The sequence below is a fragment of the Psittacula echo genome (genome assembly GCF_963264785.1).
Source record: "Psittacula echo genome assembly, chromosome: 8".
Taxonomy (NCBI): domain Eukaryota; kingdom Metazoa; phylum Chordata; class Aves; order Psittaciformes; family Psittacidae; genus Psittacula; species Psittacula echo.
In genome coordinates, this window is record NC_137744.1 from 584667 (window position 1) to 606614 (window position 21948).

General features: G+C 58.8%; 2 protein-coding genes across 2 annotated transcripts; one reads left to right on the forward strand and one right to left on the reverse strand.

Moving 5' to 3' along the window:
• Positions 1–506: 506 nt before the first annotated feature.
• On the reverse strand, positions 507–14579 carry ZDHHC9 (zDHHC palmitoyltransferase 9). Its single transcript, XM_080624688.1, has 10 exons — positions 14482–14579; positions 13857–14136; positions 6281–6441; positions 5631–5789; positions 4578–4715; positions 4391–4439; positions 3993–4095; positions 3720–3823; positions 3026–3203; positions 507–2282 (listed from the first exon to the last, which is right to left on the reverse strand). The coding sequence occupies exons 2-10, from the start codon at positions 14021–14023 to the stop codon at positions 2178–2180; spliced, it is 1164 nt and encodes a 387-aa protein (XP_080480814.1). The 5' UTR covers positions 14024–14136; positions 14482–14579; the 3' UTR covers positions 507–2177.
• A 195-nt stretch (positions 14580–14774) lies between these two features.
• On the forward strand, positions 14775–20432 carry UTP14A (UTP14A small subunit processome component). Its single transcript, XM_080624739.1, has 14 exons — positions 14775–15239; positions 15423–15493; positions 15665–15729; positions 15847–15989; positions 16094–16249; positions 16998–17117; positions 17196–17290; positions 17403–17526; positions 17618–17695; positions 18137–18500; positions 18656–19212; positions 19283–19470; positions 19574–19673; positions 19990–20432. The coding sequence occupies exons 1-14, from the start codon at positions 15180–15182 to the stop codon at positions 20239–20241; spliced, it is 2373 nt and encodes a 790-aa protein (XP_080480865.1). The 5' UTR covers positions 14775–15179; the 3' UTR covers positions 20242–20432.
• The last annotated feature ends 1516 nt before the right edge of the window (positions 20433–21948 follow it).

Genomic DNA, 21948 nt, shown 5'->3' on the forward strand with positions numbered 1-21948 from the left:
AGGAGCAGGCAGGGGCTGGCATCCATATGGGAACATGGGGCAGCCTGCAGCAATCACCAGGCTGTGCCCAGCTCGGGGGCTGATCACAGGCCTCTCAGCCCAGCTCTTGCTGCTGCACAAGAGAAACTCCAGCTCCAGCGCTTTATCCCAATAAAAGTGTGCAAGTCCCTTTTACTCCAGTCTTCAGCTTCCTACCAGGCAGGAAGGCTGGGGCTGGGGAATGGGGCAGTGTCTGCAGGTAGCACAACAGCTGGCCAGGGTGCTCCCTGGGCTGTCACTGCTCAGCCTGAGCTGCATCACCCATGCACTGAGACCCCTCACCTGCCACGGGGTACAGCAGGATGCAAACAAGGCAACACGGATAAAACACCCTAGAAGTGCAAGATGTAGAGGCTGGAAAGCCACAGGGAAGGAGGAAGCAGCGGGTTCGGGGTGGCACAAAGAGGCAGAGGCTGCAGCTTGGCCAGTTTTCAAACCAGTTAGTTTTTCTTCATTGTTTTAAAATTAAAAAAAGAAGAAATCAAACCAGAGCAAGCCCAGCCCTCACCCAGCTCCGTGCCCTTCCCGACTAGAGCCGGCACAACCCTGTGTGCAGGCAGTGCCAGCACCCCGCCTTTCAAACCCAACCCTGCACCTCTCCACAGCGAGCTCAGGACTGGGGCAGTAGCAGGGGAGAGGAGGGGGCAGCTCCCGTGGCTGGGGTGTGCAGGGGGCAGCAGCTACAAGCAGGGACCCAGCAGGGGGGAGCTACTGAATGAGCGAGCTGCTGAACACACCCCCAGAGCCCCTGGCAGCAGCTCTGCCCTCACCAGGGAGAGAAGGCCCTGGTGTGAAGGGAGAGTGGGCAGCACCACTCACTCCATTCACACCACTTCATCCACTGCCAGGCACTGCCAGGTCAGCACCGCGAGGGGTGGGAGTCACACAGCACGCTCCGGAGGGACCCAGCTCCCCACATCACCCACTGCCACTGCTGAAAGCAGGTCAGAATATGAGGGCAGGGAAGGAGGAGCAGCAGCTTCATGCTGCCAGGCAGGAGCATCCCAGAGGCTCAGCACAAGCCCACAGGAGGCACAGACATGCCCAGCGCTCACGGTACAGGCTACAGAGCTGCCAGGGCACCAACGGCACTCCCTCCACCACCATGGACCCCACAGCCCTGAGGCGCTTCCCATCCCGGCTGCCCAGCACAGAACAGGATTGTCGGGGAGAAGAGGATCCCTGGCAGGGCACAGAGACCTTCTGCTGCTGCCCGACCCCAGCCTCTGCTCCCTCCTGTGCCAAACACCAGTCGAGGATGGCTGAGGAACACAGGGCAAGGTGTTGGGGACACAGGGACACAACGACATGACACAGAATCAGGGCTGAGGTTCTGCAGAGCAGCAGCTACAGCCTGGCCTGCAAGGGGAGGGCACCCTGCACCCAGCAGCAATGGCAGCCCCAGCACCAGGCAGGGAGCCAGCAGCCAGGAAGAACCTCCTGCAGCCAGAGTCACCAACCGCTCTGTGGCCAGACACACGCAGGAAGACGGGGCTGCCCCACTCATCCTGCGAGCCTCTGGTTGGGGGTGATCCCCACGGAAGGACAGGAAGGGGGCCCCTGCCCGCTACCACTGCTCTCACACCAGCTTAAGTCACATGGAAGGATGCATGGGAAGGAAGCTACTTTAAAACCACTGCCAGCAGAACACCTTCCCCCTTACCTTGGCCCTTTTGGCACCAAACTGTCTCCTGACAACCCTTGTCACGTTAACCAAGAAAACAATGCCACAGAATAGAGGAAGAAGGGAGGAGGGGAGAGAGGATGCTACTGCCATGACTTGCTTTCCCCTTCCCACCAGGATTCCTCAGCAGTAGGGAGCAGGCCGACCCTAACGTTGCTTCCGAGCTGCTTGACCACGAGCCGTCTCATCAGGCGGAGGGACAGCCGGTATTTAGCCTCAGGACAACCTGCAGAGCAAGAGGTCCTGCCCTGGCCTGCGGCTGCCTGGCCCCACGGGGACCGAGACTCCCACTCCGGATCCTTTGCCACTGCATGAGGCCAGAGCCATGAATAAAGACTACAGCAAAGCGGCCATGAGGAATTGTTTGCCTGGCATCCAGCCCATCTCCTCCTCTCCTCCATCACCTCCAGCTTTGATTAGACAAAACAAGAAAGTTCTCCCCTTCAAGCAGATGCTAGTGCTCTGCTTGCCCAGCGTCCTGGGGTGGGACTGGGAGCTCCCCAGAAGTTAGCTGCTTCTCCTCTGGCATGTCGGCATGGCTCAGGGGTGGCGCAGGGACCTGGAAAGAGAAGACAGCAGTGACTTGCATGAACACCCCCCCATGCAGAGCATGTTTGAGCACACAGACACAGCCCTGCTGCCTCTACTCCACCAGACAGAGGTCTCAGCTGTGCTTGGGGAAAGGAGAAACCGGGGGTCACCAAACAGGCAAAACAGCAGCTTCATGGAGATCTGGAACACTAGAACGCTCCACCAGAAGTGGTCCAGGCTGCTTCTACCAGAGAAACAGCAGCTCATGCCCAAGCAGGAGTAGGCCCAGTCATTTCCTGTTGTGTTCATGGAATAATTAGAGTGGGAAGGGCACTCTGGAGGTCTCCTGTCCAGCCCTACCCTTAAAGCAGGGCTAATGTCAAAGAGCAGGCTGCTCAGGGCCACAGCCTGTGAGGCAACGGCTTTCTCGAAGGATGGAGATCCCAGACCTGTCAGGGCCCTTCCCAGGAACAGCCCTTCAGCTTCCACTCAGTGCCAAAACAAGATGCCTGCAGTCTCCCAGCCCCACTCAACCCCTCCCAGCCTCCATAGGTGCCAGCTCCCGGATGCTCTCACGGCAGGATTGACGTCTCCAAAACCGCAGCCAGCGATTTCCTTTGAGTAAATCAAGAGTAGCTGCTTTCCTGCCCAGGGCACAACAGCTTTTCGTGGGCAACCTCCCCACAATGCCCCAAGTGTTGCTTTGCTCCTGCCGAGTCACACCATCAGCTTCTCTCTGCTGGGCCACAGCAGTAGCAGCGGCCCACTCACCCCAAGCACAGAGGCCTCGTTCCCAGCGTTGGCGTGCAGAAGACTCCCATCCTCCTGGGGCACCCCGCTCCCCTCTGTCTGTTCTCCAGTGCCCGGAGCAGCACTGGGCCCTCGTGGGCACGACTCCTCCTGTGCTGCGCTCTCCTCCTGCTGCAAGATGCCCCGTCTGTCCAGGACGCTGCAAGGACACAACCACCCCGTCAGACCTGCACCTGCCCTGGAGCACACTTCTCCTGCAGGAAAAGTGCTGGTGGAAGACAAATGGCAGGGGAAGGGACCCTCTCCAAAACAGGCTGTGCACAGACTAGGCTTGGTCTATGTTCCTCCCGTGAAAACCAAGCCCCTGAAGAGCAGCCCAGCTCTGAGTGTGGGACCACCAAAATGAGTGCCCTGGAAAGAGCCTCCACTTCACACGCTGCCCCAGCGAAGGGCAGCCACTCCTCCACAGGCTTCTCAAGCACATGATGATTGGAAGCACATCACAAGCTTGAATCATGGAAGATACGCAAGGAAGGCAACGCAAGACCTTCCCCCCCAGAGCATCCAGCCATGTCCCAGCAGACCTCTAGAAGCTCACAACACACAGAGAGACCTGGCAGAGAGCCAGGTCTTGTACCCAAGCAAAGAGAGCTCCTCACAGTCCTGCGCTGGGTTCTGGGGGTAAAAATGGCAGGGCTGCCCTTTGAGAGCTTACCTGGGGGGCAGCGGCCCACAGAGCACCTCACAGCAGTTCTTCACTATGTTGCCATGGCTGTAGGGATTCTGCACACGGTTCTTCCCAGTCCAGGATCCCTTGATCTGCAACAGTCAGGGCACAAGCTCAGGTTTGCTCCACCAGCCCCCACCCCCAGCCATGGAGCCCGGCCTCAGATTGCGGGGCATGTCAGCAAAGTGGGCACAGGTGTGACATGCCGAGGAAGTGATGAGAGACAGAGATGGCTCAGAGGAACAGACAGACTCTACTTACGTCTTCATTGGTTGTCTGATTCAGTGCCACCAGGAAGGTGTGGAATCCAGTTAACCCCACCACCGACCACAGGGTGAAGAAACAGATGAGCACCTCCAGTACAGTGAGGACAGTTAAGGACTGAGAACAGCCTGGGAACAGTCCCAGCCCCAGCCCAGCTGTGTCACTACCCCCGATGCACACTACTCTAACTCTCTTTTTCTTCTCCTAGACTTGGTTTTCTGTTTTACTCTCCTCCCAAGAGCCACAGAATTGCTCCTTATCTTGTACTCATGGGCGAAAATGCCCTGAAAGACTCCTTAGAGAAGCCTGGGCATCGAGGCTCCAGGCCCTCCATAACACAGGTCCCACTAACCCCGGCTCTGGGGGAACCAACCCTCCATGCTGTGGAAGGATATGTCCCTGGGGTTTCCTTCAACGTGTTCAGAAACCCAATCTTCAGAGATTCTGGCAACACAGAGAGATGTTTTCTCAGGAACATCACACCAAGTCCAGTTCCCTTTCCCACTCCACCACTTCAGGATTCCCACCCCCCCCCGACATCCCCCCTCCCTGAGCCACCCACCTCTAAGCAGCCAGACTCACTCAGTGCTACGTAGACTATGTTGAAGGTGAAGATGTAGATGGTGAGGAGTGAGAGCGAGAGGATGAAGAGGTAGAAGTAGCGGTAGTTCCTCTTCCCCACGCAGTTGCCCACCCAGGGGCAGTGATGGTCAAAGCGCTCTGTGAAAGCCAAGATGGGATCAGCAGGGCCCTGCCTGACCCCAGCCACACTGCCCCCAGCCACACTGTCCCAAACTCAAATACATCCGAGGCTAACAGGGCTCCCTGGGCATAGAGTGCAGCTCTCTGCTAACTCAGGGCCTGTATCATGGCCTCCTTCCAGCAGGGGAAGGTAACAAAGGGCAAAATCGCTTACTAATGAGTGGTTTTGCATGTTAAGGTTGAGTTTAACAGCCTGGCCCTATGTATGTCTTCTCTCCCAGAGACCTGAGGTGTAACAGCTTTTACTAAAGCAGCACACAGGTTAGGTGAAGGCCTGGGGGTTCAGAAGTTCTTGTCTAACCCGTAAGCCACTTTACTTCTTCAAGAATAATTAGAAATGAGTTGAAGGAACTGCATAAGCTCTCACGGGGCTCGGAACCTGCAGAAGAGGAAAGGGATGCAACAAGGGATTTCTTCCTCAAGAAGGGATGTTGAACACCAGCCAATCATGGTAGCAAAGGGCTGAGAGAGCATCTGCTCTGCCGCTAGGGGAACAAAGCCCAGGGGCACTCCATGTAATGGTGGAATCTCCACGCTGATGCGAGGAGCTGCTTTCACACAAGACACAGCTCTGCGAGAACCCTCCAGCCCAGCAAGGCCAGAGAAACTCAGCAATGGACTGCACCTGCAAACTTACGTGCAAGTTTGGCTTACGTTAGACCAGGTATTGCCAAAGCAGTACTGGCAAAGATGAACCATCTGGCTTCAGGCTCTGAGCAAATCTCGAGCTCCTTGTGCCACAGATGAGGCAGCCTGTCCTGCCCTGTTCACACTCCACCACCCTGGACTTGCTCAGCAGGAGCAGAGGTGGGTGCCGATGTTCACCTCTCTGCTCCATGGGCTGTCCCTGTCCCCTCTCAGGCCTCCACTCACCCACACAGTTGTCGCAGATGCTGCAGTGCGAGGCCCGGGGCGGACGGAAGATCTTACACGTGTAGCAGTACTTCAGCTTCACAATCTGGTTGTTGATCTGGAAGTTCTTGATGCGCGGAGGTGGGCGCTGGCCCTGCGGCACCGTCCCATTGGTGGCCTCTGAGAGAGGATGGAGCAGAGATCAGGCCTGCTGCCACAACATGACAGGCCAAGGACAACAGCTCGCCTCCTGCTTCTCGTACCAGTGGGATCAGAGCCTGCTGGGTCCAGAGCCAGCAGCTGCAGCTCTGCTCACACAGTCCAGAGCCAAACTGGCAGCCTAGAGGCAGGAAAAGTGATGCCAAAGCTTTCATGGGCATATTTGCGGGGGCTGGGTGCTGCCCACATCCGCCAAACCTCCTCTCTACCCGAAGGATCAAGGGGCCCACACTGAGCTCCTGCACCCCTTCCCAAGCAAACTGAGCTCATGTGTAGGAGAGAAAACAGCAGTGAAGATGTCCCCGGAGAGGGAAGCAGGTACATTGCACCATCCTTCTGAGCCTCAGCCAAGCTGAGCCAGACACAGGCGCACCCCATGCTTCCGGACTGCCAGCCGGGAAGAAGGGCTCTGCAGAGAGCAGGGTCCCGGAGGCTGCCCCAGCCGCACTCACCGATCTCCATCTCGATGAAGGCTGCCTCGTCCGGCAGTGCCCTGGGGATCACGCCAGGGTCGCTGAAGCTGGTCCGCAGGAGCGTAGCCATGGCGAACAGGAAGAGAACTGCTGCAAACACGGGGATGGCCGGGGACAGCTGCACTGCCAGGTACCGGCACCTGCGGGGACAGGCGGCGGCAGGAGCCGCACCGTGACCAGCTCTGCCTGAGCCGGGCCTGGGGCTCGCACTGGGTCTGAGCCCAGGCTTTCCGACATGATGTTACCAAAGGGAAGCTGTCCAGCACTTCCTTCTGGTCCCACCACCGCAGGGAATCACCCCTGGGGTGGCTCCAACAGCCAGCCACAATCTAAGTGCCATCGTGCCCTCAGCCAGCCAGGCCCAGAACTCTTCCCAGCATTTTGGTTTGTTCCCAGCTCCCATTTTGCTCAACCATGGATGATGGCAGGAACACAACCAGTCAGCAAGAGGGATCTTGCCTGGAGGACACTAGCTGAGGGATCGACCCTTCCTTCCCCTAGGAGAAGCACCCAAGGCCTGGTTCAAGAGCCCACCACTGGAGAAAGCAAAAGGCATGGAAGCACACTGGAATAGTAGGAATCTCTGGCTGTCCCCTATATGGGCAGCAGAGTCCAGTACCACAGAGATTACTTGCTGGGGATTAACCATGTCCTGTGCTTCCCAGGAATAGATTTCCCTGAAAGTGCAGCATTCCCCTGCAACATGAGGTCTGCCTTCCTCTGACTTCCCTGAGGCAAAGGACTTGAGAGCTCCACATAAAGTAAGCAGGCTCCCGCCGCCGGGGCAGCCCCAGCTCAGGAGAGGACATACAGCCTAAGGTTTACCAGCAGAGAGAGGTCCTGTGAGGAGTTCCCAGTGCTAATCCCACTGACGGGCAGTGCAAAGGGAGCAGGAGACCTGTCTCCCTGTGGACCCTGTCCCTTCTGCACACTACAGGCACGTGTTCTGGGCACCGTAGCACAGGCCGTGCTGCAGCCATGGTTTACAGGGATGAAAGGAAACACGGTTTTGCCCCTATTTCTTCAGAAAACCCCACTTACTTGGGGTGAAGTTCCTACGGAGCTTTCCTACGGAAACCCTGCCCAAACCTCAGCACAGAGCACAACCTCCCCTCTCCCTGTGCTGTGCTTTCCCAGGCTCCTCATGGAGCTGGGCACCTAGGCTTTCTAGTAAGCCCTGGCACCACAGAGGTGGATCCAACCCAGGCTCCTGGTCTCCAAGAAAGCAGGAGTAATTCTCCTGCAGTGAAAGGCCAGGGATTATCCCCCCCAGCGGGTCTGTCATCCTGGGCAAGGCAATCCACAACATCCACAGCATTAACTGCTGAGTTCTGCAGCTGCTCCAAACACAACACGTTTTCCAGCTCCCCTGGTTCCTTTGGAAGCCCACCACATGCTGCAGGGAGCCAATCAGGCTCTCGTTTACCATTTCTTGGCTGCAGCAACCACCCCCCAGCATGAGGAGGGGCAGAGGGGGCTGTGCACTGGAGCCACAGCATGCTCTGGCCACAGCCACGCGTGGGGCCTGGCCCCTAAACCAGCGGGGTTAACTTCAGGCACCACAACCTCTGCAGCTACTGGCAGCAACACAATCCTCCGAGGTGTCCCCGTACACAGTCCTGCCTTCAGGTGCATGGGCAGCAGGAGGGCTGAGCTCAGCGTCCTCAGGCAGCCTGAGATCAGCGTCCTGAGGCAGCCTGAGATCACTTTGCTTTTCCTCTGCAAGGGCAAAGTCTAGGAAGAGCTGCAGGTTAGGCAGTGATTACACAGAAACCCTGGACTCCCATCTGGGGAAGGAATATGGGATTATTCCTCTGGACAGGCTCTGCCCCAAAGGGCTGCAGCCTGACCATTGTTCAGCTGACACGACAGCTTTTGTTGCTGTCGTCACAACATGAACAACATGTTACGGTCTTAAAACCTGGATCTATGAGCTGTGGGAGCTGCACCAGAGCTCCCAGCCCTGGCTGCACACCAACACCTTTTAAGTTTCCTCGGTGAACTGTCAGCAAGGAGATTTATTACCTGCAGCACAAGCTACACAGACCCACTCGTGATAAACGGGATCAGCCCCTGCAGCAACCCTGCTTAGCCTGGGTGTGAGCAGCAATGTGGGACATGAGTCACTCCCACTGACTGGAAACCTGCCCTTCGGGAATGCAGCAGGTCCTGCTGCCCCTGAGGAGCAGCAAGAGCGGCCTCAGGATTGATGTTACCACATGGCAGAGCATGAGGTGGCAGTGGGAAGCATTCAAATGAGGTGAGTGCACAACTGTGCTCCCCGCTGTGGCTAGGGAAGCAGCACCAGCCAGCCAGGAGAGCAGGAACGTGATAAGGAAAAGATACCCCGAAACTCACACAGGAGGTAATGACACCAACTCCTTCAGCTGCCATTCACTGAAGAGCATGAGATGTCTGCTCAAGGAACTCACTGTGTCCTGTTGCCATCCTCCCTCCAGCATCAAGCAAAAATCCAGGCACTGTGCTGGATGCTCAGCCCATCACTCAGCAGTGCCAGGGCACCACAGAGCTGAGCAGGGCCCTCCTGCTTCCCTGGCTAGTAGGGCTGGCAGCACTGCTGCATCCTCTGCACAGGACCACAGCCTGGAGGTGAGGGTGAGACAAACCCCCACCACACCGACACTGCACCTTGAGACCCAGCTCCAGCCTCCCATCCTTCCCTGTGCCAACAGACCCTTGCTTTTTCCTAAAAGGTGTTGTTCAGGGGACGTGCCTGGTCTGTCTGCCATGGCAGAGAAAGACAAGTGCTGTCCTGAACAGCTGAGCAACAGGTAAGGCCACCACGTGAGGTTGTCACTTGGCACTCACTGGTGCTGGGGGGGTCGTCACCCTGCGTCTCGTCTACAGCACGATTACACTCAGCAATTCATTCCCAATGCTGACAGCCATGTTAGAGATCCCTTGTTTGGGAAAGCTGAGGGCCAACACAGGCATACTGTTGTATGTAAGGCTTTTGCTGCTGCTCCGCTCCCAGTGTGGTATCTGTGCTCCTAAGCATTCTGTCATCTCCAAGCAGACAATAACAGCACTATCACACTGCCCATCACGGGGGCCTGGGGGTGAGAAAGACTTAAACAGAGAGAGCATTAGAATGAGAGGGGGGAGCAGCAGCAGCAGCTGGGGAGTGCCACAAGTGCAAGGACCGTGTGACTGAGCCCTTTGCCATCGCTTGGGAAGCTCTGTTGTAACTGGCCCATCAAGCAAAGCTCTGGAGGAAGGGGAAACAAACACAGCAGCCCCGGTGGACATGGGCATCAGCCATGGCCACAGGACAGCACATTTCAGGCCAGGTCCCCCCAGGGCTCAGCACAAGCTTTCCTGTATAATCCATCCATATCTCACTTGCAAATCATCTACTGGACTTCCCTGAACCACCGCACTGTGCGCTCACCCTGAACACTAGTGAAGTACAGGAGTATCTGTAGCAAACGTTTGACCCTCACAGAGCACTCGCAGTCATCTGCACCTCCCAGGCCTGGGACGATTTCCAGGAGCTGATGTATCTGCAATAAGCCTGGAAACCATTGCTCCAAAACCCAGGGAAGTGCTGCACTGCAATGCTGGAGCCCAGGGACCTGCCCCGAGCAGCACCGGAGTTAGCTACAGCAACACTTTTGGCTGGAACAGCAACACAGAAAACCCTCACCTCAGACCCTCTTCAAGGGCAGTTCCACTGGGAGCACGTGCCACCAATGCAGCAACCACCTTGAGGCAGGAGATGGAAAAGTTCTGCTAATGTCACTGCTCTTTTTCTGGCTGCAGGTGAGGGAACACCCCAAGATCACATCAGCAATGAGAGGTGGTGCTCCAGAGGACATGCACACCACAGGGAGAGGCAAGTTGTCTTCTGGAAAGAAGCCCATGTCGAGAAATAGGGCATGCCATTCTAAACCCACCTCAAGCAGAACCAAGCCTTCAGGAGCAAAGCAAGCTCAACTCTGAGGTTCATCTCTACCAAGAGGCTACAACTGCCAAAAAGCACAGACTGACTTGGGTGCAAGCTTTGACAGTGTTTGACATTGACCTAACCAGAAGTAAAAGCCATTTTGAAAGCATTTTTATCAGCCTAAAATCTGGGGTCTTTGGGGTTTGGAGGGAGAAACCCAAGAATTAAGTCACATAAAGGGTCAGCACAGGTTATTTCAACTTGTCAGAAACCAAAGAAATTCTAATCTCTACGTAGCTAAGAAAGTAGAAAACAGTAACATGATAAAGAGGCTGTTACTGGAGAGCAAAGAGCCCCTTCCCCTCCCTGCAGGAGCCTGGCGCTGCCAGCACCGGAGCGTTTACCAGCAGCAGTGTCCTGCTGCTGAGCTGGAGACAAAAGAAACGCCGTTGTTCTACAGCCGCTGCCACGCTGAGCAAGAACTTCAGGAGGGCCCTTCCAGCCATGCCGGCAAATTGCAGAGAGGAGATCCCAGCAGCCAGAGAGAGGCTGCACATCCCAGTTCCCAAAGGGGCTTCACGAGCGCTTTACCTGGGCTTCTCCTCGTGCTCCAATACCACAAGCAGAGTTAGACAACTACGTGCCCTGTTGCAAAGGCTGATGTGGCCATTAAGAGTCTGAAAGAGTGCCAAGAGGATATTAAATGAGTTTTATGTGACACGTTACAGATAATGGAGAAGACCCAATTAAACACAGGGCTCGGACACTGCAGGGACCAGCCTCAGCCCTGGAGCAGGAGGAGCTGCTTTCTGTCAAGGTGCTGGCGAGAGGTGCCCTTGGGCAGAGGACTCCAGTCACTGCAGAGCACTTCCCGGGAACCAGCACAGCTTCACAGCCCTCTGCTTTATCTGGGAGGGAGGGAGGGAGGAGCTGGAGCTCCAGGTATAGCACTGATAGTGCAGGCAGCCCTCTGGGCCTTTTTGCTCACAGCTGGAAACTTGCCCCATTCCAGACCACAGCTCTGGAGTCTAGGGGGTAAAAACACACAAACCCCTGCCCACGGGGGTGAGGTGGCTTCAGATCGCTCGATTGGAGACACGGCAGAGGAACGGATGTGCAGGGGACTCAAAATACGAACACCGTGAGCACAGCTCAGAGTGGCTGCCGTGGGCTCGGTTTATCTCGTGACGTGTAGTGCTGGTCACCACCGGCTCTCCTGCAGCAGGCACCGCACTCTGCACCTGTCACCACACACTGCACTGCACACCAGAGCCAGCAGAGCAGCCAGGAGGGCTCCGCTCTCAGCCAGAGGCACTTGCTGGCTTCAGGCATCCCCAGCTCTGCTCAGACAAGGTGTGACTGTGCAAGTGATTCAGCTGAATGAAACGGGTGCCCACAGCACAGGCTCCCTGCAGCGAGCATACAGGACACCAGCACAGTCTGCTGCTCTCCACAGAGCCCAACAGCTCCAATTGTTCCTCTGCAGCACAGACTTTAAGGGGAAAAACATGAAATTCCATGCAAACACCAAAGAACCTGCCAAAAGCTGAAATGAATGGACAACACAGAGAGAAGGTCAAGGCCAAGCACTCCAGCGCACACAGAAGGGCAGCTGCTCATCACCTCAGCTGGGTCTGTGAAACAGAGCAGGGTTTCTGGCTGGCAATGTAATGTTTCATTCCTATCCCGAATTCAGAAATCCCAAACAAACAGTTTCAAAACAAACCCGTCTCTTTCAGACAGAAAACATTAAAGTGTTGAGCGATGACAGAATCAAACGGATGTTTTGGATTTTCCCAGACTTTTCCTAATTGAAAGCCACTAAGCCAGTTTAACCACAGTTCAGAGGGAATTCTGCTCCCAGCAAAACTGCCCCTGGGCTGGTGCCCCCACAGAGACCGTCCCCCTGGCGCAACACAGAAGCACATCCCAGACGTCTCACTGTGAGCAAGGACATGAGTGATCCCTTCATGGGCCTCTGCCTCCAGAGCAGCACAGGAAGAGGCTTCCCTAGGAATTCCCAGTCATGTACCTGCAGTATCCACAGCATCGCTGGCTCTGCCAACACAGCCTGGGACTGTAAAAGCAGCAGAGAGTGGGCTGTGGCTTCTCTCTTCTGCTCAGGACAATCTCCACAGGGAGCAAGAGCAATTATCCCTCATGGTAAGTGTTTCTGGAGCAGAGACAAGTGTTTCTGGAGCAGTGACACTACCAGCCATCCCTGAAGGCAGCAAGTCTGAGCCCCATTTTTGAGATGGGGAAAAAACAAACAACCAAACAATTAGCAGTGTCATTTCATACCTTTGGCTTCAGACTGAGTTAGGGATAATTTGAACTTCCTGTGCTCGAGAACCCCAACACCTTGTGTTACAGTTGTGCAGCACCTGCCTCCATTGCTGCACAACCACCAAGCACAGAATCCAGCCCTGCAGCCGACCTGGGCATGGTGTTTGCTGCTGCACTGCTGCCGTTGGGACATGGCAAACCTCAGCAGACTGTTCCAGAAAGCCCCTTCCAAGGATGGTGGCAATATCCACTAAGGAGAGGAGTGAGAGAGAGCAATGCCAGGCCAGAGGGAGCTGGGACAAGGTCCCTGCTCTGGGAAAGATGCCCAGGAGGCCAGTGTCTGGGCCCAGAGCTTTATGTATGTGGAGCAATAGCCAGGACTTAAGCAGCGGGAGCAGTTTCTTCCGCTTGCTTGTCCTGGCTTAACTGCCTTTTGTGTTACCCAACACCAGTCAAGACCTTTGCCTCCCTAAGAACAACATAAACATGCTGATAGAGACAGAGAAAGGAAGATTTCACAGTTGTGTGGATGAGCCAAGCTCACCTTCAACCCAGGCAAACAGGGCAGTCCTGCTGCCCGCCCCCCCCCCCACCAGAGCTCAGGCAAATGTGAGTGAGCTCTTCTTCCCTTTCTGCTTGTTGTTTCAACAGGATTAGTCTGAGGCCAAGTCACTCCCAGCCGGGTTCACAGGGCTGAGCAGTGAGACAGGGCCAGTCCCTACTCTTTACCAGGACACACAACTTGCTGCAGGCCTTTAGGCTGCTGAGCTGATCTAAGAGGGTGGCCGGATCCCCTCCAGGGCTTCGGCTCACAGAGGGTCTGCTGTAGGGCAGCACCATACCACAACACAGACAACTGCAGGCTGAGCTGCACCTCTGCTAGGGCCCAGTGCCACCAGGCTCATGCACTTTTGGTTAGCTCTCCAGCCAGGTCACCTCCGTCAACAGGCTAAGCAGGGCCGTACACAGGCCCAGAGTGCATGGGCACAGCCTCTGCCCCACCACCAGCTCACGCTGGCCTCTGGTGCTGCAGCAGCAATGCCCTTGCACCCCAGGCAAGGAGCACGCACCCCAATCCCCATCCCCACTGGCTGCGCTCTGGACACGGGATGACAAGTCCCAAAACACAGGGAAGCACAAGCAGGGTGGTGAAGGGCCAGTGTCATGCTGCAGGGCGAGCTCTGCCAGGGCTCAGCGTCCCCAGACCTCCAGGTCACTGTATGAGAGGCAGATCCCGCCAGGGAGAGCCGCGCCGGGCTCCGCGCCGCCTCGCTCTGCCCCCATCTCCCGCTCCCGAGGCCACCGGCGGCCACCGAGCCCATCCTGACCCGGGGAGCCACCGGGCGGCTGCGGGGAACTCACTCAAAGGCGAAAAAGAGGGCGCAGGTGCCGAGAATGAGGAAGAGCGTCAGGTAGAAGATGCCCTTCTGCCGGGCCATCATGATGCGGCCGTCGCAGCAGAAGGTGTTCCTGCCCGGCAGCTTCTCCCATTTCCGAACCACCTTCTTCCTTGCCACCATCACCGACATGGCGGGGCCGTCACTGGGGCGGCGGCGGCCGCCACAACTCCGGGTCCGGGCGCTGCTGCTCCGCCGCCCGCGCCGCCGGCATCGTCGGGGGCCCCGCGGGGCTGCGCTGGGCGCTGCGAGGAGAGGAAAGCGCCTCAGCACCGGGGCGGCGGCGGGGATCCACGGCGGGGGGCGGCGGCCGTCGCTATGGAAACCCCCGCGCCCCGGGAGGGGCGTCGCCATGGAAACCCACCGGGAAGGGAGGGGGGAGCGGGCAGGGCGCGGCCGCGGAAGGCCGCGGCCCCGAGAGAAGCACCCGGTAGGGGGGAGCGGCGGAGCGGCCCCGCACCGTCCCCACAGGGAGGGGACGGGGCTGGGCTGAGTAAGCAGCACCCAACCCGCGGCGGCACCGGAGTCCGGGCTTGTGGGGGAATAAGAAGGGAGGAGGGAGGGGAAGAGAGGGTCCCGCCGCCGCTCACCCTGTGCCGGTGCGGGCAGCGCCGCGCGGGCCGGGCCGGGCCGCGCCGGTCCGTTCGCTCCCTCAGCGCCGCGGGAGGGGCCGCCACGCCTCGCGCCACTGCGGGGGCGGGGCCGCGTCGCCCATTGGCCTGTCCGCGCCGTCGGTCCCGCCCCTCGCTCCCATTGGCTGCTCCACACGTCACTCCGCGGCCTCTCCCCTCCGCCCCGCCCCGGTGCAGACAAGGGGAGGCGGGGGCGGGGGCGGGTCCCGGCACGTGGCCGGGGGCGGGGCCCGCGGTAGCGGGCCCGGCGGGGCGGCACCGTCGGTGCGGGCGTGTTGTGTCGTGTCGTGTCCTCCGCATGTCGGGGCCGGGGCCCCGTTTTTCCCTCTTGCTGCCCGAGGGTTTGCCGGTAAGGGCAGGGAGCAGCGCCCCTAACTGGAGGGCATGGTCCTTCCGCGGCCATTGCCATGAAGAGAGGACCAGCCCGCCTCGGTGCTGAGCCCGGGCCCGACCCGCACCCCGAGAACAGCGGAGCCGGCCCGTCACCCCCACCGTCGGCGCGGCTGCCACGGCAACCGTGACGTCAGAGCCGTCCGGCGGGCGGAAGCGCGGCGGGTTGCGGCAGGCTGGGCGGAAGTGGCGCGCTTTCTGGCAGGTCGTGCGGGGAGTAGCACTACGCGGCGCGGTGATTTGCGGCTAGCGTGGTGTGCGGTGCGATGTCGGAGGAGTGGCTGGGGACGGAGGCGGCCGCGAGCGAGAGCGAGGACGAGGATGAGGTGAGGCCTCGGGGATGCGTCCCCTCGCCGAGGCCGAGGGTGGCCCCGCGCGGCCCGGCCGGGGCCCGTGGTGAGGTCGGGCAGTGGTGGGGCACCAGGGAGAGCGCGCTGCTCCCGGCAGCGCCTGCTGGGCCTCTGGGTCGAGCTGGGCCGGGGTCTGTAACTGTGTCTGCCTCGTGGCAGGGGCAGGAGGACGGCGAGCGGCGGCACCGACAGCTGCTGGAGGCGGTCAGCTCCCTGTCCGGACGGAAACGGTGAGTGGTGAGGTCCGGGGCGCTGCTGTGGCTTGGCCCTGGGGCTCTGGCAGCAGCTGCGTTCCCTCTCCGTGGGCCCTGCGGGGCTGCGCAGGGAAGCTCTGGAGAAGAGGCTCAGCTCCTGTGGGGACGTGGGGAGCCCTTTGGTTGATTTGCTCTCCCCTGTTGCAGGCGGAGGCTGGCAGAGCGCACGGAGGCCAGTGTGCAGGTGTCTGAGTTCAACGTCAGCACCAAAGGTGAGACCCGTGGGGGCCGAGGTTTGCTGCAGCCACCCTGGCTTTCTGGCTGAATGCAGCTGCAGCCCCTCGGGTCAGCACTGCTGTATCTGTGCTGACATGTGGGACCTCATGCAGGGGCTGGGGAGAAGCTGGTTTTGTCGGAGCTCCTGCAGCCCATCCGCCCCAAATCCGCCCTGAGCAGCGTGAAGAATGAGCTGACCCGAGTGAAGCAGAAGGCAGCAGTGGAGTTGCCACTCAGCAAGGAGGAGGCCAAGCGGGTGAGTGGGCCACTGGATGCCCTCTGCTACTCTCTGATGCCAACAGACTCTTGTTCTTCGCCTCAGCCCTCTGCTCACCTGCTTCCCTTCCCACCCATCTGCAGGTCGTGAGGGAAGCTGCCTATCTCACAACTTCCAAAGATGTGGGCAAGTGGCAGCAGATTGTGCTGCAGAACCGGCGTGCCGAGCAGCTGGTGTTCCCACTCAAGCAGGACATTGCCGCAGTCGTGCCCTTGGAGCAGGTGACTTCAGCCTGGAAGGTGGGTGCTGCCGTCTGTCACGCAGCTCCTGGCTGTGTGAGGAGTGAGGCAGGCATGGGGAAGGCCCAGCCTGTTGCTGAGGGTCTGGGCAGGCACAGGTTGAGCTGGGGAAGATTCACATGGAAGTATTCCACCTTCCTCATGCACAGCCGAGCCTCTGGGAGGGTCTGGGTAAGGCACAAGCAGAAGGTTTTGAGCGTGCTCTGTCCCCTCTCTTCTTAGCCTTTCAGCTTGAGTTGTGCATGCTGAGTGTGTAGGTTTTCGGTTCTGTGCTGAGCTATGTGCCTGCTTGTAGCCCTTGGCCTCGTGTGCTGAGGTAGACAGGGTCCAGTTTGGCAAACCCTGGACCTCATTATTGTAAATCCTCATTACAAAACAAGGATGTTTTTGATTTTGAACACGAATTCTCATGAGGGTTGTGCTGCTGACATGTGAGTCACTACCCTCCCCGAGAGCTTTCCCAGCTCTGGTGAGAGGCAGCTGCTGCCGAGCTCCCAGCCAACTCACCTCAACCTGCCCAAGGGTCCCTTTCTGTCTTGGCAGGACATGATGTGTGGTGGCTGGGGAAACTGCTCTGTGCTTTGTGCCCAGAGCTACCCGGCCAAGGGCCGTGACCTCAGCCCCAGGAGGAGGGGCCACACTTCTCTGGGCCCTCCTATGGACCTGCTCAGGGGACATCTAAAGGAGCATTGCCTCTCATGATTCTTCTCATCACCATCATCTTACTGGGTCTACTCTGTTCCAACAGGCCCGAACTCCCCTGGAGCAGGAGATCTTTGGGCTGCTCCACAAGACGAAGCAGCCCATCACAGATCCGCTCCTGATGCCACAGGAGGCAGCCTCGCTGCAGGCAATGAGCTTGGAGGAGGTGGGTGGTCCCCCGGCCATGCCCTGGCTCTTGAAGCCTCTTCCTTGGTGCCTGCCCTCACTCTCTGCTCTCTGGCAGGCCCGGCAGCGGCGGGCAGAGCTGCAGAAGGCTCGGGTCGTGCAGTCCTACTACGAAGCCAAGGCTCGGCGAGAGAAGAAGATCAAGAGCAAGAAGTAAGATCCCTTGGAGAGGGCTGAGTCTGCCTGGTGTGGGGGTATGGCCAAAACACAGGGTCCCCAGGGCCTCCTCAGCACCCAAGGCCTCATTCACTGCCTCTGTTCTCAGGTACCATCGCATGCTGAAGAAAAGCAAGAGGCGCAAGGCCTTAAAGGAGTTTGAGCTGCTGCAGAAGTCAGACCCTGAGGCTGCCTTGGCAAGGCTGGAGGAGCTGGAGCAGCTCAGGATGCAGGTGCTGCTTTTGTGCTTGTCCCACACCTTATGGGACATCCCTGCTCATGAGGGTGCTTGTTCTGATTCTTCTGTCTTGTTTGTCCCCCCAGGAGAGAATGAGCCTTAAGCACCAGAACAAGGGAAAGTGGGCCCGCTCCAGGGCCATTATAGCCAAGTACGACCTAGAGGTGAGATCACAGAACCACAGAAGGGTTTGGGTTGGAAGGGACCTTAAAGCTCATACAGTTCCAACCCCTGCCAGACACCTTCCACTACAGCAGGTTGTTCCAAGCCCCGTCCAACCTGGCTTTGAACACTGCCAGGGATGGGGCAGCCACAGCTTCTCTGGGCACCCTGTGCCAGCGCCTCACCACTCTCATCATACAACTTGTTTCTACTTTCTTGTTTGTATTTAACCTAAATCTGGCCTCTTCTAGTTTAAAGCAGTTGGCTCTTGTCCTGTCGCTATAGACCTTGGTATAAAGTCTCTCTCTTCCTTATAAACCACCATTATACATTGAAAGGCCACAGCAACATCTCCAGTGCTGGTTGGGGAAGGGAGAGGCAGCTGATGGGGGGTGGGTGTGTTGTTTCTGGCCTGCCTCAGAAACTTCTCAATCCCCTCCCAGGCTCGCAAGGCCATGCAAGAGCAGCTGGCCAAGAACAAGGAGTTGATGCAGAAGGTGCATGTGGAGCTGCCTGAGGAGAAGCCAGATGACGTGCCTGAGGAGGACCTCACATCGGTGACCGTTCCCACCATCCCTACGGGTGCCAGCAGGGCAAATCCCTGGCTGTTGGGCAAACCCAGCAGCCCAGCCAAGGAGCCGGAGGCACAGGAGAGTCAGGGAGACGTATCAGAGCCTGGTGCTGCGGAGAGCAAGGAGGAGATGGAGGAGGAGGAAGAGGAGATGTCAGAGGAGGAAGCTCTGCTGCAGGACTTTGCACAGAAGCGGCACATGCGGCAGCAGCGGGCAGGGAGCCCTGCAGGACAAGGTGAGAAGCTTGCAGCTCCAGGCAGGGAGGGACTGTTGTGCCGCTTCAGGTCTGGGCAAGGGAAGGAGGGGTGCGAGGGCTGTTTTCTGCCTGGCTTCACCCTTGTGTTTCCTCCTTGTGGGTGACTGTTTCTCACCTGTTGCCTCAATGTGCAGATGCTGATGTGGCAGAGGCAGTTTCTGAACCATCGGGGGACATCCCCATCCCCCTCATCTGCGCAGAGGCAGAGGTGAGTGCAGGGATTGAGCTGCCCACTGGTGCCCAGGAGGAGATTATGCTCTCGCAGCAGCTGGGCCGGGCGCAGACAATGGAGGACGTTGAGGCTCTGGCCTCAGAGGAGCATGTGGAGGAGCCGGAGGAGCCAGCGGCTGGAGGAGGAGAGATGGGAGTGCAGCAGCCAGTGGTCACAGGATCAAAGGCGAGAGCGCAGCAGCAAGCGGCTGCAGGAGCAGGAACAGGAGCACAGCAGCTGGTGGCGGCAGCAGCAGAGGCAAGAGATTGGCAGCCAGTGGCCACAGGAGCAGGGGCAGGAGTGCAGCAGCCAGCAGCCGCAGGAGCAGAGACACAGCGGCAGCCGGAGGAGGGCAGAGCTGGGGCCAGGCCTGCCAGGAAGCCATCGTCCCAGAAGCAGCTGATCAGCCTGCAGGCAGTGCTGGAGGGGCGGGCGCAGGAGGTTCAGTGCCCCAGCCTGCCCGTCCTGCTGGAGGAGGAGGTGCGTGGAACACACCAGCCCCTTGTCCCGCAGCCAGGCTAGCTGCAGGGGCTGACCGTACTCTTCACAGGAGGGAGGCATTGACCAGCGTGGGGTGATCACAGAGGCATTTGCCGGGGATGACGTGGTTGCTGACTTCCGCCGGGAGAAGCACAAGGCGGAGCAGGATGCGAAGCCACAGCCGGTGAACCTGGTGCTGCCGGGCTGGGGTGAGTGGGGGGGCTCAGGCCTGAAGCCCAGCACCAGGAAGAAAAAGCGGTGAGTGTGAAGAGCTGCTGCAGCGTGCCCTGGCCCGGCCCCAGGGCTGACCATGCGTGTGCCCCAGCCTGGCCCCGGGGCTGAGCATGCATGTGCCCTGCAGGTTCCTGCTCAAGCCGCCGCCGGCGCCTCCCAGGAAGGACCAGCACTTGCCCCACGTCATCATAAATGAAAAGCGCAACATCTACGCAGCAGCACATCAGGTGGGTGATGTGCAGCCCCCGTGGGCACTCCGGAGCTTTCCTGTGACCCATTCCCAAAACATCCCCTGTTCCTGCCTGTACTCCAGCTTTGACAGCCCAGAGGCCAGCAGGATGATGGAGGGAAGAGGAATTCCCATGACTGCTCTTGGCTGTGCCAGCTCTTGGAATCTGCTGGCATAAGGGATGGAACCAGGGGTCAGTGGGGCAAGGGATGGTGTGAGCAGGTTCTGGGTGAGCGGGAACCAGCAGCAGCGTGGGGTGGGAGCAGCCCCCGGGGTGCTGGCGGGGGGTGACCCCGCTGTGCCACTCCCCACAGGTCAGCGAGCTGCCCTTCCCCTTCGAGAAGCACCAGCAGTTTGAGCAGAGCATCCGAACACCCGTGGGAGCCACGTGGAACACGCAGCGTGCCTTCCAGAAGCTGACAGCGCCCCGTGTCATCACCCGCAGCGGCCACATCATCCAGCCCATCTCTGCTGAGGACGTTCCTGCGGCAGCCAGGCCTGCACTGGAGCTGGTGCCGGAGCTGAGGGTGCAGCCAGGCCGGCGCCGCGGCAGGACAGGGCTGTAGCTGCATGCAGGCTGTGGCAGGGCTGGGCCCATGCCTGTTCTGTGCCCTCCTGCATGGCATGTGCTCTTGAGAGTGCCCTGGAGCTGCTGCCCTTGGCTGAGAGCAGGAGCGGAGGTGAGCTCAGTGCTGGGGCTCACCTGCCCTGGGGCTCCTGTCTTTCATACCACCATTTTTTATATATATAAATATGACATTATATATATATATATAAAAAAACCAATATTTTTTGGTCTCAGCTAAAGGGGTTTTCTCCCAGCCCGGCTGTGCTGAGCCCAGCCACACGGCACCGCTCCTTGTGTCCACCAGCAGTTCTGAAGTAACTTCTGCACCACTCTGGTGGATCCCATGAGCTGGAATACAGGGCTCTGAGGTGGTTTCACCCAGCCACCCTGCCCTCTTCCTTCTGCTGAGCTCAGTGAGCCTTCCTGGCTCGCTGCACCCTGCAAAGGGTGACTGCGGGGTGCTTGGTGTGTCCAGTGCTGGAGCCTCATGGTGGTACAGGGATCCCCTCAGTCCTCTCCTCCCTCTTCTCATCTGTGCTGTGCTCATGCCAGTCAGGGAATGCTTCCCAGCCCAAGCAAAGAAGCTGAAGGAGCTGCTGTTCCCACGAATTAGTATTCCTCATCCCAGGGGCACTGCCATACCCTGCACTGGCACTGCAGCCTTCCCTTGGGGTTCAGCCGTGTGGGGGTCCCTGGGCTGCTCCCTGTACCCTGGGGCTGGGGCAGAGTCGCTGCACTCACCCTTCTCCCTGCAGCCAGGGCACCCAGGTGCCATGCAGTGGGGCTGGAACACAGGCCTCTGTGGGGTTGAGGGTGGGCGCCCCATAACTCCTGTATTCTAACCCCAAAACAGTGCAGGGCTCCCACTCTGGGTGCTGGCACCATTCCTGGGGTGGTGGCTGCTGCAGTGTCAGCTCTGATGGAGCTTGCCAGGGACTTGGCCTGGGTGTCACCAGCCCCACACAGTCCCTGGGGTGCCCAGATAGCTGCGCTGGGGCTGTGCAGTGTGAATGTAGGCCAGGCTGAAGAGAAGAGAGAGGAAGCACAGAGCATTTCCATGTGACGCTGGAGAACCCTGCCGTGTTACGTGTGTGTAAGGTCCCAGCTTGGAGCTTGGATTCCCTCTGCCCTGCCTGCTCCAACGGCCATGGGAACCCTTTGCCCCAGCCGCTTGGGCTCTCAGAGGTGCAAGGATGGGTCTGTTTGGTTTAGTAAAAGCTGAAGTGCCCCAGAGCCAGGGTGAGGCTGGGCCTGGCCTGGGGTGAGTGCAGCCCCTCTGCCTACACCTCCACCTCCCTGCAGCTCCCTGTGGCCCTGGTTTGCCAGAGCCCTGTAGCACTACTGTTCCTATCCCTTTTTGTGGATGACTCCCTCATCTGCCCAACCAGAGGCTCTCCCTTCCTGCTTCTCAGCCCTGGATGGTGCCTGCTGGGTATGATGGGCTGCCCAGCTCCCAGTCCTGGATGTCCAGCACTGGGCTGGATTTGGCTTGAGCTGGGGCTTCCACTACCACAGAATCACAGAACCACAGACTGGATGGGGAGGGAAGGAGCTTAAAGCTCACCCAGTTCCAACCCCTACCACAAGCAGGGACACCTTCCACTAGAGCAGGTTGCTCCAAGACCTGTCCAACCTGGCCTTGAACACTGCCAGGGAAGTGCTTCTTCCCGAGATCTCACCTGAATCTACCCAGAGATGCTTCAAA

What these genes read in the sequence shown, in the direction of transcription:
- ZDHHC9 (XM_080624688.1), bottom strand. Translation starts at nt 14,023, where the DNA reads ATGTCGGTGATGGTGGCAAGGAAGAAGGTGGTTCGGAAATGGGAGAAG. An exon ending in TGTGGGCCGCTGCCCCCCAG is followed by an intron (nt 3,204 to 3,719) that starts GTAAGCTCTCAA and finishes GTGTCCTTGCAG; the next exon opens with CGTCCTGGACAGACGGGGCA. An exon ending in ACGAGGCCTCTGTGCTTGGG is followed by an intron (nt 2,283 to 3,025) that starts GTGAGTGGGCCG and finishes TTCTCTTTCCAG; the next exon opens with GTCCCTGCGCCACCCCTGAG.
- UTP14A (XM_080624739.1), top strand. Translation starts at nt 15,180, where the DNA reads ATGTCGGAGGAGTGGCTGGGGACGGAGGCGGCCGCGAGCGAGAGCGAG. An exon ending in CCGTCCTGCTGGAGGAGGAG is followed by an intron (nt 19,213 to 19,282) that starts GTGCGTGGAACA and finishes TACTCTTCACAG; the next exon opens with GAGGGAGGCATTGACCAGCG. An exon ending in AGCACCAGGAAGAAAAAGCG is followed by an intron (nt 19,471 to 19,573) that starts GTGAGTGTGAAG and finishes TGTGCCCTGCAG; the next exon opens with GTTCCTGCTCAAGCCGCCGC.